General features: G+C 36.0%; 1 protein-coding gene across 1 annotated transcript; it reads left to right on the forward strand.

Moving 5' to 3' along the window:
• Window positions 1-310: 310 nt before the first annotated feature.
• Window positions 311-13,380, forward strand: LOC104226035 (secretory carrier-associated membrane protein 2-like). The gene is made up of 13 exons (XM_009777920.2): window positions 311-631; window positions 8,056-8,112; window positions 8,639-8,752; window positions 8,841-8,903; window positions 9,693-9,726; window positions 10,109-10,231; window positions 11,004-11,066; window positions 11,150-11,243; window positions 11,733-11,778; window positions 11,865-11,932; window positions 12,682-12,730; window positions 12,900-12,965; window positions 13,071-13,380. Exons 1-13 carry the CDS (start codon window positions 572-574, stop codon window positions 13,155-13,157), a joined length of 924 nt encoding a protein of 307 aa, XP_009776222.1. The 5' UTR covers window positions 311-571; the 3' UTR covers window positions 13,158-13,380.
• The last annotated feature ends 3,860 nt before the right edge of the window (window positions 13,381-17,240 follow it).

A 17,240-nucleotide genomic window follows, 5' to 3' on the forward strand; every position in this document is an offset into this window, starting at 1 on the left:
AGCCTAAGAACATAAGTGATAAGACTATTAATTAAGTTTTGAACTAATACCCAAAAGTTCGGTTTTTCGGTTTAACCGAAAACCGCAATACTAAAACCGTAAACCGCACCGAAAAACCAAAAATTAATAATTTTAAAACCGTGCATCGACCGAAAAACCAATTAAACCGAAATCGAAAACCCGAAATTCACGGTTCGGCCGATTTTTTCGGTTCGATCGGTATTATGTCCACCCCTACTGAATACCAAAAATTTCAATACCATTCAAAAGTCGTCCACTATATTCACAGCTGACCAACCCCCCACGTCCCACCCACCCCCGGCCCAACCCCCTCCAATTTTCTTATGCAGCAAAGACTCTCTCTATCTAGAATGGTAGTATTCCCTTGATTTTCTTCAGCCCTCAAATTTTGAATTTTTTTTTCCCAAGACTTTTCCATTCTTCCTTCTTTAGTAAGCTCTTTCAGCTATTTTGACTATATTCAGATCTCAGCTATTTCCCCCTTCTTTACTTCTTCCTTTTTCTTCCTTCTGAATTTCTTTGAGAACAGTAACAAAACACTTTTGCTGAAATGGGTAGCCGTTATGATAGCAATCCGTTTGCTGAAGAAGAAGAAGTTAACCCCTTTGCTGTATGCTCCTTTCTCTTCTATATTTTATACTCCCATTTATGTACCTCTTTCCTTTTAGTCTGTCTCAATAAGATTAATACCTTTCTTTTTGGTGGGGTGGGGGAGATAATTTCATGTATGTGGAACTAAAGTTGAAGTCTTTTTGCTGATGGGTGTGAATTGGTTGATTTCTTGATAGTGTAATGCTTGAAATTGACTTTCGCTGAATTGGGTATTTGAGTTTTTAATCTTGTTTGTGCCATGATGTAAGTGTATGTGGAGGTTAACCCTTTTGCTTTAAGCTCCTTTTCTTGTTAATATCATATATATCTTTTGTGGTTTATTTCTGAAAATTATGATGCATTTTATGTATGTGGAACTAAAGATCAAGATTTTATCCTAATGTGTATGTGAATTGACTGATTTCTTGATAGTGTAAGACATGAATTTGACTCTGTCGGAATTGAGTATTTGGGGTTTCATTCATAGTTTCATGTGTTTTGAACTAAAGTTGAAGTTCTTTTCCTGATGGGTATAAGTGAATTGACTGAGTTCTTGATAGAGTAGGACTTGAAACTGACTTTGCCTGAATTGTGCGTTTGGGGTTTCAATCTTTTGTCTCATAATTTCATGTGTGGGGTACTAAAGTTCAAGTCTTTTTCCAATTGGGTAATTGAATTGACTGATTTCTATCTAGTGTAAGACTTGAAATTGACTTCGTCTGAATTGGATATTTGGGGTGTTAATCTTTTTTGTGTCATGATATAAGTGTATGCCGAGGTTCATGTTTAAAACTGATTGCTTTAGTGTTCATTTTCTGTCTTGTTCTTTGTGGATGATTCAGCATAACTTGGCATCTGTTTGAAATTGTTGTGTGACTTGTTGGCCATAAAGCTTGAGCTAGGTTCTGCTAATTTCGCTGCCTCTAGAGTTCTTGGTTCTGTTGATGATTTTGCCTGAAGCTGTCTTATCTTTGGAAAGGGGTTTAGAAATCTTTGTCAAAGAGTTACTCGTTACCCAAGGGTATGGCCTAGTGGTCAATGAAGTGAGGAGAACCATGAGGCCTCGTGTTCAAATCCCAACAGACACACAAAATGCCAGGTGATTTCTGCCTAAGCCTTGGTGGGTAGAGTTACCCGGTACCTGTGCTGGTGGGAGATAATAGGTACCCAGTGGAATACTCGAGATGAGCGCAAGCTTGGCCTGGACACCACCGTCATAAAAATGAAATGGTTGTGTTTGGCCAATGATTGTTGGAGGTTGGTCAGTTCCACATTTTATAAGAATATGAGCAAAAGGTCCTGTAACTGTAATTTTTCCTACTGGATGATAAAAATGCTCCCAGACACTGTTCCCGAGATCCTTCTCTCCTACTTTCTAGGATTGTAGAACAACCTTTTTCGGTGGATTTAGTTGTCGGAAAACATCCCTTTCTTCTTAAAACTCCGATATTAGTTTTCACCCACTGTGAAGACTATTAAACCGATACTTTTCTTTGACTTTATAGCAGGAAAACAAGACTAAAAATGGGGGAAAACAGAATTTATTTCAATGCTGGTTTTAAATCTTTTGACATTATCAGATGGCACTCCAACAAAGACACATGGTTTGACTGGGTGGAAAGAAGTCGAAACATGATGAGACGATCAACAATGAGCGAAAAGATTATGGAATGGATCTGTTTTGTACTCAAAGAGGCTTCAAAAGACCAAAAGAATATAGTAAGGAGATGGAAAACAAAGGACAGAATTTCAGAATACTTCTGTACTAGGAAGTACAATGAACATGGGAGATATATGAGCATCTTGTCATTACAAGGGCTAGCTAGTTCAGTTATTTATTATTATTCCTGTGTCAGTCATAAATGTAGGATGGAAGGATGTAGCATTTAAGGTAGAAAGTTTCATTAAATGTGAAGCTCAATTAATTATCCCAGCCCCACCCAGAATTACTAAAGCAAACTATCCATATGCCAAAGCAGTTAAAGAGAGTAAATGGCAACCTAACATTCCTCATGGAGTTCAGGGCAACACTTTAAATGGAACTATAAAGATCGCGGAAATACCTGGAGTGAAGGATAATGAACTTCTGAAAAGATGCGTCATTGGATATTTTGGGAAGGAAGTCAAGGAGAGACCCACCCTAGCAAATATCAGAAGATGGGTTTCTGTCGCATGGAGCAAAGCTTTTGGGGTGAATATGTATGACATGGCTGGGGACTTGTATCTCTTCGAGTTCCCAAACAGGAACATGGCTGAACAAATCATTCAAGGAGAATGGAGATGGAAGAACCAAAGGTTTTTTCTAGAATGGCGGAACCCCATTGCTGGTTGTATTCCCAACTCTCTTCCTGTTAAAACTACTTGGATCAGAGCCATGGGAGTACCTATGCACTTGTGGTCACAAAAGATTTTCAAAGAAATAGGTGAACTTTGTGGTGGGTGGATAGCTACCGAGGAAGAGACAGAACTCAAGAATCATATAAAGTGGGCTAGGATCGAAATTGCTGGAGACGGTCGGAATATTCCATCAAAGGTTATCATAGAAAGAGAAGGGGTAAAAATTTTTATTCCAATCTGGGCGGAAAAGCAAACTCGATTTGAGTTAAGCTCGTCGGAAAAGGTAGAGTCGCCGGAGTCTCTCAAGGCTACTGGAATATTCATTGGGTCGAAACCATTGAAAGACCTAAGGGTAAAGACCCCCTGTGTAATTAATGGGAAGGACAGTCAACTGGCTGTGAACATTGGAAGCAGTAAAAGCTGCTTTGAATTTATTATGGAGGCACGTGCCAGGCATGCATATGGGGTAGGGGAAAGAAATCTGTTGGGCTCTTCTAGGGTTGGGCCAGTATCAACATTTGAGCCTGATTTTTCAGCCCAAGTCATTTTTAATGACTTTCAACAAAGCCCCTCTGAAGACTTAACTTATGACTGTTGCTTAGAAGAACTGAAGATTGTATCTAACGTAAACCAGCCCCCCTCTCTAAAAAGTCAACCGTCAACTGGATTTTCAGGGGCACGAAGAAGAAGCATTGGAGCTTCTAATGCAAATCGACAGTTGTAGACAAAGTAGAAGGATGGAATCAGATTCAGAAATCAAAAAGAATAGATTTAAAGGTAAGAAAGAGTTGAAAGATCTAGTTTCTTTTGATGTCAAGTTCAAAAGTAATGGAAAAAGAAGTAGGGGGGAACATTCTGCCAATTATTGAATTATGCTGATTAATTTAGTATCATGGAATGTCAGGGGTTTGAACGATTTGGCTAAGAGGAGGATTATAAAAAGTTTGGTGAGGGAGTGGAAGACAGATATTATATGCTTTCAGGAAACAAAATTAGAAGGGATATAAAGGAGGTTATTAGTCAGGTTTGGGGAGGGAGATGAGTGTGTATGCATGTATGGAAGCCAGTGGTACTAGAGGGGGTATTGCAATGTTATGGGATTGTAGAGTTTGGGAAGGTGAGGTGTTACAAATAAGAGCTTATACTCTGACATGTAAATTCAAGGCTCTTTGCAAAATTCCGCATGTCATATCACAGAGTATATGCTCCTAATTGCGACATTGAGAGGAAAGCTGTATGGGGGAAATAGGGGCAGTAAGAGGATTGATGGAAGGGCCATGAGCTGTTTGTGGTGACTTCAATGTCACTAGATTTCCCTCAGAAAAACGGAATTGCAACAGAAGGTCTAGAGCTATAGTGGAGTTCTCAGATTTTATCGAAGACATGGAACTTATTGATCTCCAATTAGAAGGGGGAACTTATACTTGGTTCGAAGGAGATAATCAGATCATAACATCCAGAATTGACAGAATCTTAATTCCAGAAGATTGGGATGACAGATTCTGGAACATAAAACAAGTAGTCCTACAAAGGCTGATATTAGACCATGTTCCTATCTCACTACAATGTGGGTCTTGGGAGCAAATCAAATCCTACTTTAAGTTTGATAACGGGTGGTTGAATACTGAAGGCTTTGTAGATAGGATCAAAGAATGGTGGACCTCTTTCGATTTTCACGGGAGGCCAGATTATGTGTTAGCATGCAAACTCAAAGCTTTAAAGGGCAAACTCAGAGAATGGAGCAAAAGTAGCCAAGGAAACTTGGGGGCTCAAAGAACCGAGCTTCTAAAATATTTGGCAGTCTTTGATGCCATTCAAGATACAAGAGCGTTGACTAAGGAGGAATCTGTGAGGAAGGCTTCTACCCTCATGGAATATGAGGTACATCTGAAAAATGAAGAAGCTGCATGAAGGCAAAGATCTAGGGCTCTGTGGCCTAAGGAAGGAGACACGAACGCTAAGTTTTTTCACCAAACTGCTAATGCGCGTAAAAGATGCAACAACATTGATCAACTAGTGGTGAATGATGAAACAATTGAGGAACCAAGGAGAATCAAGCTTGATCACATTGAATTCTACAAGAATCTTTATTCAGTAACAATGGAATGGAGACCTGAAGTCAATTTCAACAACTGCCCCAGAATATCAGAAGAAGAAAAAGAGCTTTTACAAAGCAACTTTGAAGAACAAGAAGTGCTATCTTGTTTGAAGCTATGTGCAATAGATAAGGCTCCAGGGCCTGATGGATACACTATGGGTTTCTTCATCAAATGTTGGGACATTTTGAAACAAGATATCATAGAGGCTCTCCATAATTTACATTCTCAGGAACTTTTTGCAAGAAGTTTCAATGCAACATACATAGTCTTGATTCCTAAGAAGATTGGCGCCAATGAACTCAGGGACTTCAGGCCTATAAGCTTAATAGGCGGCTTTTATAAGCTGCTTTCGAAGATTCTAACAGAGAGACTCAAAAGGGTGATTAACAAATTGGTGGGTGCACAGCAGATGGCTTTTATCAAAGAAGGACAAATAATGGATGTTGTTCTAATAGCCAATGAAGCAGTAGATTCAAGAAACAAACTAAAAAACTAGGAATTTTGTGCAAACTAGATATTGAGAAGGCATACGATCATGTGAATTGGAGATTCTTGTTGAAAATGCTGGAACTAATTGGCTTTGGGAAGAAATGGATCAACTGGATGAGAGCTTGCATATCTTCAGTTAAATTCTCCATTCTCATTAATGGATCTCCAAAAGGTTTCTTCTCTGCACACAGAGGGCTCAGGCAAGGAGATCCCCTATCTCCTTTTCTCTTCATAATTGCTATGGAGGGGCTGAACAATATGATCAAAACTGCAAAAATCAATGGATGGATCAAAGGGTTCGAGGTAGCAAGAAGGGGCAACAACAATCTGGAGATTACACATCTCCAATATGTTGGCGACACTCTAATTTTTTGTGATGCAAAAGAAGAACAATTGAGGTATTTGAGAATCATCCTGGTCTTGTTTGAAGGTACTTCAGGATTGCATATCAATTGGAAAAACAGTCATCTGTATCCAATCAATGATGTGCCTGAGATAGAGCAACTATCATTGATTTTGGGAGGTGTAGTAGGATCTCTTCCTGTTATCTATCTGGGCATGCCTTTAGGTGCTAAGTCCAAGTCCAAGGAGATATGGAATACAGTCATTGAAAAATGTGAGAAGTTATCCAGATGGAAAGCTCAGTACCTTTCTATGGGAGGAAGATTGATTCTGATCAATTCAGTATTTGACTCACTTCCTACATACATGATGTCACTCTTTCCATCCCTGTAAGTGTTATTCAGAGATTGGATAGTCTCAGAAGATCTTTCCTTTGGCAAGGAAACAAAGAAAAAAGGGGTATCACCTAGTGAAATGGAAATCTCTGACGATTGGCAAAAACAAAGGTGGGCTAAGCATCAGGAACTTAAAAAATCAAAACAAGGCTCTTAAGATGAAGTGGTTATGGAGATTCTCTCAAGAACCTCAATCCCTATGGAGTAATGTCATCAAAGCTAAGTATGGAGGGGAAAACAGCTGGGTTTCAGAGGAAGTCAATACAACATATGGGGTTAGTTTATGGAGATCCATCAGAACACTCTGGCCTATAGTGAAGAGCCAATCCTGCATCAGAGTGAAGAGTGGTACCAAAACTTCTTTCTAGAAGGATAATTGGATGGGATCTGGAAGCTTGATGGAACTATTTCCTGATATGTATGGTTTAGGTCAACACCAGCAAGAGACAATAGCTGAAATGTGGACCCCTCAAGGCTGGGATCTGATACTTAGAAGAAGGGTGAATGACTGGGAGCTGACGAGGTTGACTGAACTTTACAAGCAACTGGAAGCATTCAAAGGCCTTCAGAATGGTAGGGATGCACTATGGTGGAAGGGCGACAACAGAGGAATCTACAAGGTAAATGAGGCTTACAAGATGCTTAATCATACTAATGTACAAATCACTAATTGGTCATGGAAACACATCTGGAAAGTTAAGATACCTTACAAGGTATCTTGTTTCACGTGGTTACTTGCAAAGGAGGCAGTCTTGACCCAGGATAATCTTATGAAGAGAGAGATCCCACTGTGCTCTAGGTGTTTTTTATGTGGGGAAACAGTTGAGACAGTTAGTCATCTATTTCTACACTGCAGGATCACATATCAACTACGGAAGATATTCATTAACCTCAGAGGTATTTCATGGACAATGCCCTCTAAGATTACTGAAGTGCTCACTAGTTGGGATGAAACTGGAACTGGAGCTGGAAGCAGAGATAAATGGAGGACTGTCCCGCATGTATATGGTGGACAATATGGAAGGAGAGAAACTCTAGATGTTTTGAAGATAGTAGTAATTCAATACAGAAGATCAAAATGAGTTGTGTCCTACTTTTTTATTTTTGGTGTAAACAAAAGTGGCCAGAAGATACTGTATCGATCCTAGGAGTCCTAGAGTACTGCTAGGATTGTAGCTCAGTAGTGTATCATTTTGCATATTGTAAATATGGTTTCAGTACAACCTATGTACTGTTATATATCAATACACACAAATGTTACCTTTTCAAAAAAAAAAAAGGTCATGTAACTGTAAGATGCTTATACATTATAATTCTGAATGTGTTCGCTAGTACAAGTACTAAATATCAGAATGTCACTGTTAGTGGATAAGGAACTTCATAAGGCATGCATAATTCCAATCCCAATGCCTAATTCTCATTAGAGTTGACAAGTAAATGCAATTTAACAGAAAAAAATCAGCGTAAATAGTAATATTTCTAATCATGAACACGGTTTTGGAAAATCTTGGACAAATTCTACCAATCTTATCTGAACCTTCTAATCCTTGATACTATATGTTATTATGTTATTGAATGTAAAATCTTTTATGTATAATTACGAAACTACATGAAATGATGTCTTTGCATCATATTGATTGGCTTATTGCTGGATGTATTATCTTTTCCCGCGATCTCCTTTGCCTGAATATCAATTATGACTTAAAAGCCATGTGTTAAAGCAGATATTTTTTCCAGGTCTTGTAAGTTGGCCAATTTATCTTCTGATATATCTTTTGCAGGATGGAGGAGGAAAATCAGGGCAATCAAAATTTAGTGGAGGCACGTTTTATACCACAGTAAGTTAGACGGGCAGTCCCTACCTTCTACCTGTATCCGTCTTTGTCTGTCTGTTTTATGGAATTGCGTACTACTTATATTTAGTGAGGGTTTGTTTACGCTGATCCCAACTAATTTGGGATTGTAGGTTAGTTGATTGACTAAGATTTGCTTACAAGATGTATGCAAAATTCAGAGCAGCATCATACTAAGGCATTTCATCATCATAAATATCAAAAGTACTCAATAAATGTACAAAAAACGTCGAAGTTCCGCTATTTTGTATAATGGATTCCTTTGCTCTCAAACTTGATCTTCTATTTCTTTCCTTCCATATGGTTCACATTAGAGCTAGACAAATTACTTTGCAAGCTCGACTTTTGTGCTTCTCTTCTGTATTTCCAAACTGCTAACATTTCATGTACAGTGCTCTAGCTCCACAATTTTCTAATGAAGAGATTTTTTCCCCCTCAAATTCTGTAGATATCATATTTGAACCCTTATCTTGATCCATGCTAATAAATATGTCATCTTTTCACTTTTCAGAGTACTGCGAGTGTTCCTCCAGCGACAAACTCAAGACTTTCACCCCTTCCGCATGAACCTGCTGATTTCTATGATCGTGATGCGCCTATTGATATTCCTCTTGATAGTGCTGCGGTACTTTCAACATTTGAATTTGTTGAATGTGATTAGATATTTACCCAGTTTATCTTATTTAATATCTATTACTATGATTTGTTTATAGGACTTGAAAAAGAAAGAGAAGGAACTCCAGGCTAAGGAGAATGAATTGCGAAGGAGGGAACAGGTACACATTGTAAATGAACTGAATTTGTGATAGTGCTGGGTCTTTTTCTGGAACCATGTTTCTTGATTAGCTTTCAACCAGTTCTTCTTTTAACAATATTAAAAGTTATTTCTTCTATAGGTTTTTTCCCCCTATTCGTAATCCCTGGATTGTTTTTGGATGTCCACATTAGGATTCTTTTTCGTCCTTGCTCTCTTTTAGAGCTTGTAATACCATGGGGGAAGTGACCAAATTGCAAGCTTGTTCTGCAAAATAGTTTAAAGAATAAATAATACAGTTTTTTCTTGCAGATTTCGCCTTTTCTATGAAATTATGCTTACTCTTTTGTTGTGTTGTAATGCTTGTGACTAAGTTGGCTCCTAATACATTCCATTAAGCAATACAGCATGGAGGTTCGATGCTGAGTTTTGATTTGTTTCATTTGTCGTCAAGCCTCCTATGCTGGCTGTAACTTGTCATAATTCTTTTCTGTAACTTGTATTCACGGCCTCTTATATTGGTCCTAAAGCTTAAAATGGGAGACAAAGTCAGCTTCCAATATCGATCCTATCCCATATTTACCAGCAAAAAGATGGGACAATCATCCCCTGGTCTCTAAATTGCATTATTAATATGTGTTTTGTGGATGAGTCTCTTTTGGCTTTTCTTCTTCTTCCACCAGTTGAAATCAGTGTTGACCTTGAGACATTGCAAGTGGTAAAATATTAGTCCCTTCTGTCCCCAGCAGCTCATGTTTGCTTGTGGTACAAATGTCATTATTCCCTGATTTGGTTTGTTGATGTCGTGCAGGAATTAAGACGAAAAGAAGAGGCTGCTGCAAGAGGTATTTCCTTTTCTCCTGTATTAATCCACTTATCTCTTGTATCCTTTTACAACCTCTAGATTTAAACGTGGGGCTATTTCAGTCTTGTGATTTTGTAGACATCTAAACGAGGAACTTAAAAGGGAAAAAAAATCCAAGTCCACACGAAGAAATAGAGCTGACTAAACTTTTCTGATTTTTCATTCTTATCATGGTCATTGTCTTATTTCCTTCTCCTATGATATCCATTGTGTCTGTCCATATTTAATTACGATGGTGTAGCCATAAGTAGCGTGGATTTTATGGTTTTCCTGAGTATTTATAAGCTTACTTTAAAATTTACATGGTTCAGATAATTTAATGCAGTACATTACTAAGTCCCTCTATTCTCTCTGATTTGCAGCTGGTATTGTTATTGAGGCGAAAAATTGGCCTCCATTCTTCCCAATTATCCATCATGACATTGCAAATGAAATACCTGTTCATTTGCAAAGGCTGCAATATGTCGCATTTACTACCTTGTTGGGTACGTCAACTTTGCCTCATTATATGTTTGTTTCTTCTAGTTTGAAGCACCTTATGAGACACTTCCTACTTTTTTATTTTTCCTGTCATGCAACATTTAAGGCTTAATATCTATTGCATTGGAAAAATTAACAATCAAGCATGTTTTCTTTTCTCAGGATAAGTAAACTTGGGACCTAAAGCTGTATTTGGCTTCCATTTGATACATTTAATTTACTTAGTTACGATGTTTTTCAGAAGTAAAATGTCTTGTCTTTTTTCTTTATAGTAAATTTTTTTTGGAAAGAGCCTGTTTCAGTTTTTTTTCCCCGAGTTTCCTGCAAGACCTTCAAGTAATTAAATACAAAATTTAGAAAGATCCTGTTTCAATCTCTATAGCAAGAAAACTTAGATTTGATAGTCTCTGTCTCTTTTCTCTTGACCAGCAGTTTAACTATTACTCCCTCTGTCCCAATTTATGTGGCACTATTTGACTTGTCACAAAGTTCAATAAATGAAAACTTTTGAAATTTGAGGTCTAAAATAAGTCGTAGACATTTGTGTAGCCGTAAATCATCTCGTTGAATATTTTCTTTTGATGAACCGCACCAATCAAAACAAGCGTTGTGAGCATTTGGTTATTTCATTCACAGAATAAACTGCTTGACGTGTTATAGCTTAGGATATCTCTGTCTATAAAAGTTGTGGTGTACATATGCTTGCTTTTTCGCTTTTTTACATCCGTGAGATTTTTATTGCTCCTTTCCTGATTAGATAAACGATGATGGTGACAGGACTTTTTGCATGCCTTTTATGGAACATCATAGCAACCACTACAGCATGGATTAAAGAAGGAGGTTTGTCTGATTCAGCATGTTCCTTTTCCGTAGATGTTATCACTTATTGCTATAGCGTCCTAACTTTTTGTTTTTGGCTTTAGACGTAAAAATCTGGTTCCTTTCTATTATTTACTTCATATCGGGGGTTCCAGGAGCCTATGTACTGTGGTATCGTCCACTTTATCGTGCTTTCAGGTATATGATCCTTTCTTTTGGAGAACTAAACATACTTTCCGAATTAAATCAACCACTTTCTGAATGCAATATTACAGATTGTAAAATGAACTTTGGTTATGTAGCTGTAGTATCATATTTAACAAGTTTGATAGTGTGGCAGAAAGCTTGTCCATTATTAAGATCTTGTAGGTTGGTCAATGATAATATGCATGGGCGAAGCCAGGGGCAGAAAGGGGTTCGTCCGAACCCTCTTCGCCGGAAAATGATACTATATGTACTAGGTCAAATTTTTTTTTTGTCTATAGTATATGTTGGAAACCCCTTAACTTCTTCATATGTTGACTTCTTTTATTTTTTGAACTCCTTTATTGAAATTTATGGCTCCACCACTGATAATATGTATCCTGGATCACAGTCTTAAAAGTTTGTCTAGGCTTTTAATTCCCTGTTATGCTATTCCACTTTTTGGTTCCTTTCTTTATGGGACTAACCCAAATATTGTCACAGAACTGAGGGTGCAATGAAGTTTGCATGGTTTTTCTTGTTTTACTTGGTAAGTTCTGTATAATTGTTTTTCTTTATCTCCGATCTAAATTGGTGAATGCAACGATATGTCTTATATTTTGCTTCTGTGTACAGCTTCACATTGCATTCTGCATCTTTGCTGCTGTTGCTCCTCCAGTAGTTTTCAGAGGAAAATCACTTACGTAAGAATCTTACATTTGACTTTATAGAAAGTAGTGTAAATGCATTCCTTAGATTTCCTTTCTGATGCTGAACTTAACTTCTAGTCCCATATAGAAGAAAATGAGGACGGATAATGAGTTTAGTTATTAGTTATTGCTCAGTTTGAACATCTTAATCTAATTCATGTAACTTGTACCAACAAGTTTTAGCCCTTCCTATTAGCTAATTGCTTTTAGGGGCCCGTTTGGCCATGAAAAAAATCACTTTTTTCCGAAATCAGTGTTTGGTCATGAAAATTCCAAATCCAACTTGAAGTTGAATTCCAGATTCAAAAAAACTCCAAAAAACTGGTTTTGACAATTTTCACTCCAAATCACTCACAATAATTCAAAAACAACTCCAATTTATATTCATGTTCAAAAACAACTCCAATTTTCAAACAATCAGACCTCTCTAAAAACATCTCCATATAATAGCCATTCACGATAAAAGTCAAGTTTTTTTCGGGACCAATTTTTCAGTTCTGTTATAATACATGTCCTCTAAAACAGCACGTCACTATAGCAGCCAAAAAATGTCGGAACAAACGAGGTTTGTTGTTATAGATAGATTTGACTGTACCATTTTCAACTTGAAAAAATATTTTACTTGTTTTCCGGAATGTCACAATTCTTATGTCCAAATCACGAGATTTCTCGGGATTTCCTTTAAGTTGTTGCTACTTATTATCTATTTCTGTGATCTGACCTTTTACAATTTGTTGGAACAGAGGCATTCTACCTGCGGTAGATCTCATCGGCAAACAAGTACTTGTTGGGGTACGTTTTCAACATGCTATTCAGCATATTCCACAGCATCTCCAACATACTCCCTCCTCCCCGCCCCTTCATTAATTTCGACAAGAAAAATAGAAAAGGAAAAAAAAAACTGCTTAAGTAGTCATCTGAAGTTTGACTATTAACATGACTTTTATTCTCTGGCCTTTAGGTTTTCTATTTCATCGGTTTCGGTCTATTTTGTCTTGAATCAGTATTGAGCATCTGGGTTATTCAGGTATGACTTCCCTCTTTATCTGATTTTTCCACACTAAGTTTTATTCTAGTCATCTTAGGGAGTGAGAGACGTAACATTTTTGTTCATTGCGATCTCATTATGCAGCAAGTATACATGTATTTCCGAGGAAGTGGTAAAGCTGCAGAGATGAAGCGCGAAGCTGCTAGAGGGGCGTTGAGAGCAGCAATATAATCGTGAATCGCGGGTGAGGTGTAGCAGATATAGAATTTGGTCACTTCAGTCCGGCAGATATGCTTGTTTCATATTTTTGAGTTATCATTCCTGTGATGTATGTCTTCATTTATACTACTTTGACCACAATGATTTTAGAAAAAATATAGAGATCTTTGTAAATCTGGCAAAAACAATCTTTGCGTATGTAAATCTCGCTTTTTAGCCTTTCTATTTTTTGGCATACCCTTCTGGCTCTGTAGGACTAATCAAAGTTATGTTGAACATTTATATTAATTAACTATGATATAGTGATAACACCGTATTCATTAGTTTGGACTAAAAACAAGTTACGATAAAATAAAATTCCGCCATATGCATTGGGGATCTTGGCGTAACTGGTAAAGTTGTTGTCATGTCACCAGGAGGTCGAGGGTTAGAGCCGTGAAAACAGCCTCTTGTAGAAATAGACTCTTGTGGTCCGGTCCTTCTCCGAACCCCGCGCATGGCGAGAGTATAGTGCACCGTCCTTTTTATGCGTTGGAGACCGCACAGCCATGTAAATTTCTTTCTATAGCAGTATGTCGATGTTTTATCATGGCTGAACAATTATATCCGCTTGGTTTTGCCTTTGAAAAATATAAATAGTTGGTTTATATACTTTTCTAAAATATGTTTTATATTAAGGTCAGACTGATTATAATTGAGTAGTTGGTGTATACTCAATAATCGAGTTATCCACGTACTCCAAGTGTAGGAACCAACACATTCACGCGGTTTGCTTAATTGTCATGTCTCATGGAGATGAAATTTAGTTAAAAGGTCGTAGTGGGATGGATATGATTTTCATCCTAATTATTGTGTCAAAGTATGTAACGATAATTTATATATTGATTTGGTGTAAACATTAAAGGTGTTAAGAGGTAGTAAGTGACACAATATGTAACGATAATTTATATATTGATTTGGTGTAAACATTAAAGGTGTTAAAAGGCAGTAAGTAAATCGTAGCCCGACAAGAAGTTTCTATTCTTCATTTGCCTCAATGGGGGGCAACTCAATCTTAGGTTAAGCTAACTTTATAAAATTTCTTCCTCGAATTACAGGCAAATTGACTATACCATTAAAAACATTATGATCACCCTTAATAGTTGTTCTTTTGTAGGCTCGGCTATACTCCCCAACCACTCTAGTTCTACTTTATATGCTTTAATGATCATACATCATTTTCGTTAATTTGCCTAAGAATTTAGATAAAAATAATTGCGGATTTTCGTTCCTGTCTTTATCTTTTAATATGTTCTTATCAATTGTTTGATTCGACTAACTGTTATTTTTACTTTCTACTTATTTAGACATTACACACAATGGCTAAATATTAATAAGCGACTAAGAAATTGGTCATTCCACCTAAGTTTTACGGTTAAATCGCTCCATAAAGAGAGGTTATCCATTCTCAAGACTCTTAGCTGCTATTTGGATATAGATTTTTTTTCTTTCTAATATTTAAAAATAAATAAAAACATTACTTATCTTATAATTTGATTAATTATTGAAAAAAATTGAAGAAAATTTTCCAGGTTCCAAAAACTGTTTTTTTCTAGTAAAATGCATTTTCAAACTCAACTTTAACTTCTAAATTTTTTTTTTTTTTTAATTTTAACAAAATCTATATTCAAACGTCTGCTTAATCGTTGATCTTATGTAGGCTCAGCTATAACTACTCTAGTTCTAATTTATATGCGTTAGTAATTTGCTATCCCCATGAAATTATGACAAGCAGACAAAGATCGCATGATTTTCATTGGTTAGGTACTTAAGACTAGATAATCATATGAAAAATATATTTCCTAAGTGGACCAGGGTTTGTCTTATCCCGCAAATTAAAGTGTAACAAAACGTTTCGGTTATAGTTTTCAATTCTGACCATAACAGAAATGGAGATGAGAAACCGCCTTTTTGGATAACAGAAACAGAAATTGTACTTTAAAATTTATCTTTTATTTAATGTCATGCTAGGCCAAACAGCCCCCTATTTACAACATTTTAAGGTTTGTCTTTGAGACTTACTGGTAAATAAAAGTATTCCCTTGGTTTCAATTGATGTATCTTAAAAATGAAATATAAAAATCAAGAATGTAAAAGAGATTTTTGAATCTTACGATCTTAAATTAAAAGCATATATAACATACCAAAAATTAATATTTAAATTTTATGGTCTTAAACATGCCATGTTTTTCTTGGAAGAAAGTGTTTTACGGGTAAAATGAGAATATAATTGAATTAAGAACTTACAAAATTTAGAAATGTAATGTTCTTTTCTAAAGAAATGATATGCTTTTTCATATTGGACTTGTCAATAAATTAGGTAACTTTATAACTTAATTTTGAGATAACATCATCATTGTATAAAATGGAACGGAGAAGCTAATATTTCAAGCCTACTCATTAGTAGGGCAGAGCTGGCATGCGCAAGTTCGGTTTAACCTAGTAGTTTTGGTTCAAATTTTGTATTTATCTTAAGAATTCCTCTAAATATGTAAAAAAAAAAATATTTAGAACCTAGCAACTAGGGGTGAGCGTTCACAGTTCGGATTGAATATGAAAATTTCAGTTTGGATACCGTCCAAAAAAACCGACCAAAGTAGGTCTAATGGATAATAATTGTCCAAAACGCGACCATTAACGTATGGTCGGTATTTTGAAGGTCAGAAGGACATACCGACCAAAGTTGGTCAGAAATTACCGACCAACTTTGGTCGGTCAATTAAATTCAAAAAAAAAATTGCCGAAAAAATCGACCAAATCGAACCGGGGTTTGTACTGTGGCAGGATACTATTCTACCACTGGACCATTGGTGCATTTTATTTTAAGACTGTCTTTTATTTCATTTATACTCTTTAATTATATTTTTGCATGAAAATAATCGACCAATGTCGGCCGATTTTATTAAAAAAATAAAATTACCAACCGAATTCGGCCGTTTTTTAAAAATGACCGACCGAATTAACCGAACGATTTCGGTCATTTTTTTAATATTAATTTTAATTTATTTTAAATAAAAAAACAATCAAAGTTGGTAGGTTTCTTGAAAAATAAATTTCGCGAGACTCAAAAATAGTTTTCCGCATTTTTGCGCCAAAGAAAACCGATTAAAGTTGGTCGATTTCATAAAAAAAATTAAAAAATAATATATTTTAAAAAATCGATCGACTTTGGTCGGTCGACCGCAGTCGATTTTTGCCGAATTTCTAGTAGTGTTTCTATTTTCGGATCGAAAAAATATCAATCCAAATCCAATCTAAATAAGCTCGGATTGGATCAGATTTTTTAAGTTCGGTTTGGATATTTTGGATTTTCATTTTTGAGTTATAAGTTGAGATGTTTCTTCTTTTTACCAAAATAAATATCCAAATGAAGTACTCATGTTAAATTATCTGGAAAGTTCCTCGTTCTCCACCACATCACCCAAACAAAGTATTCAAGTAATAAAAATATTATCAAGGAAATGCACTAGAGACATCGATACGGCTAATAAGAAGTAGTAATAGTAAAACCATGTTCAAATAGAAAGTATCCTGACAGTAACTTAGTACTCATTAGTATTGAATATATGAGATAATATCTAATGGGTAGGGTATTGGGCATAATTTGGTAAATACCGAATTACCGTACTGAAACCGAAAATTTTGATATTTGGTATACGGTATTTTGGTATTTGGTAGGGTATTTGGTTTAAATTTTTAAAAAAACTTGTATTAGGTATGATATTTTAAAATAAAATACCGAAATACCGATACCGTACCGAAATATATATTATATTACGCAAAACACATATTATCAATTATAACATAAATATAAAATATCTAAAATTTTACTTTCCTTTATTCTCAAAGTTCATCAATTAACTCTAAACAAGTAACAAGACATTTCTAATGATCAAATATTCTTTTATGTAAAATTTTCTCTATTTGGGTCAATATTTGCTAGTTTTGGACAAAATTTTTGTCAACAAATATTTTCAGTTTTGTATTTTTGAGTACTTTAATTAAGAATATTAGAGTGTATGGCTTTATGCACTAGTTAGTATTCAAACCGAAGTT

The sequence above is a fragment of the Nicotiana sylvestris genome, chromosome 8 (assembly GCF_000393655.2).
Source record: "Nicotiana sylvestris chromosome 8, ASM39365v2, whole genome shotgun sequence".
NCBI classification, from domain to species: Eukaryota; Viridiplantae; Streptophyta; class Magnoliopsida; order Solanales; family Solanaceae; genus Nicotiana; species Nicotiana sylvestris.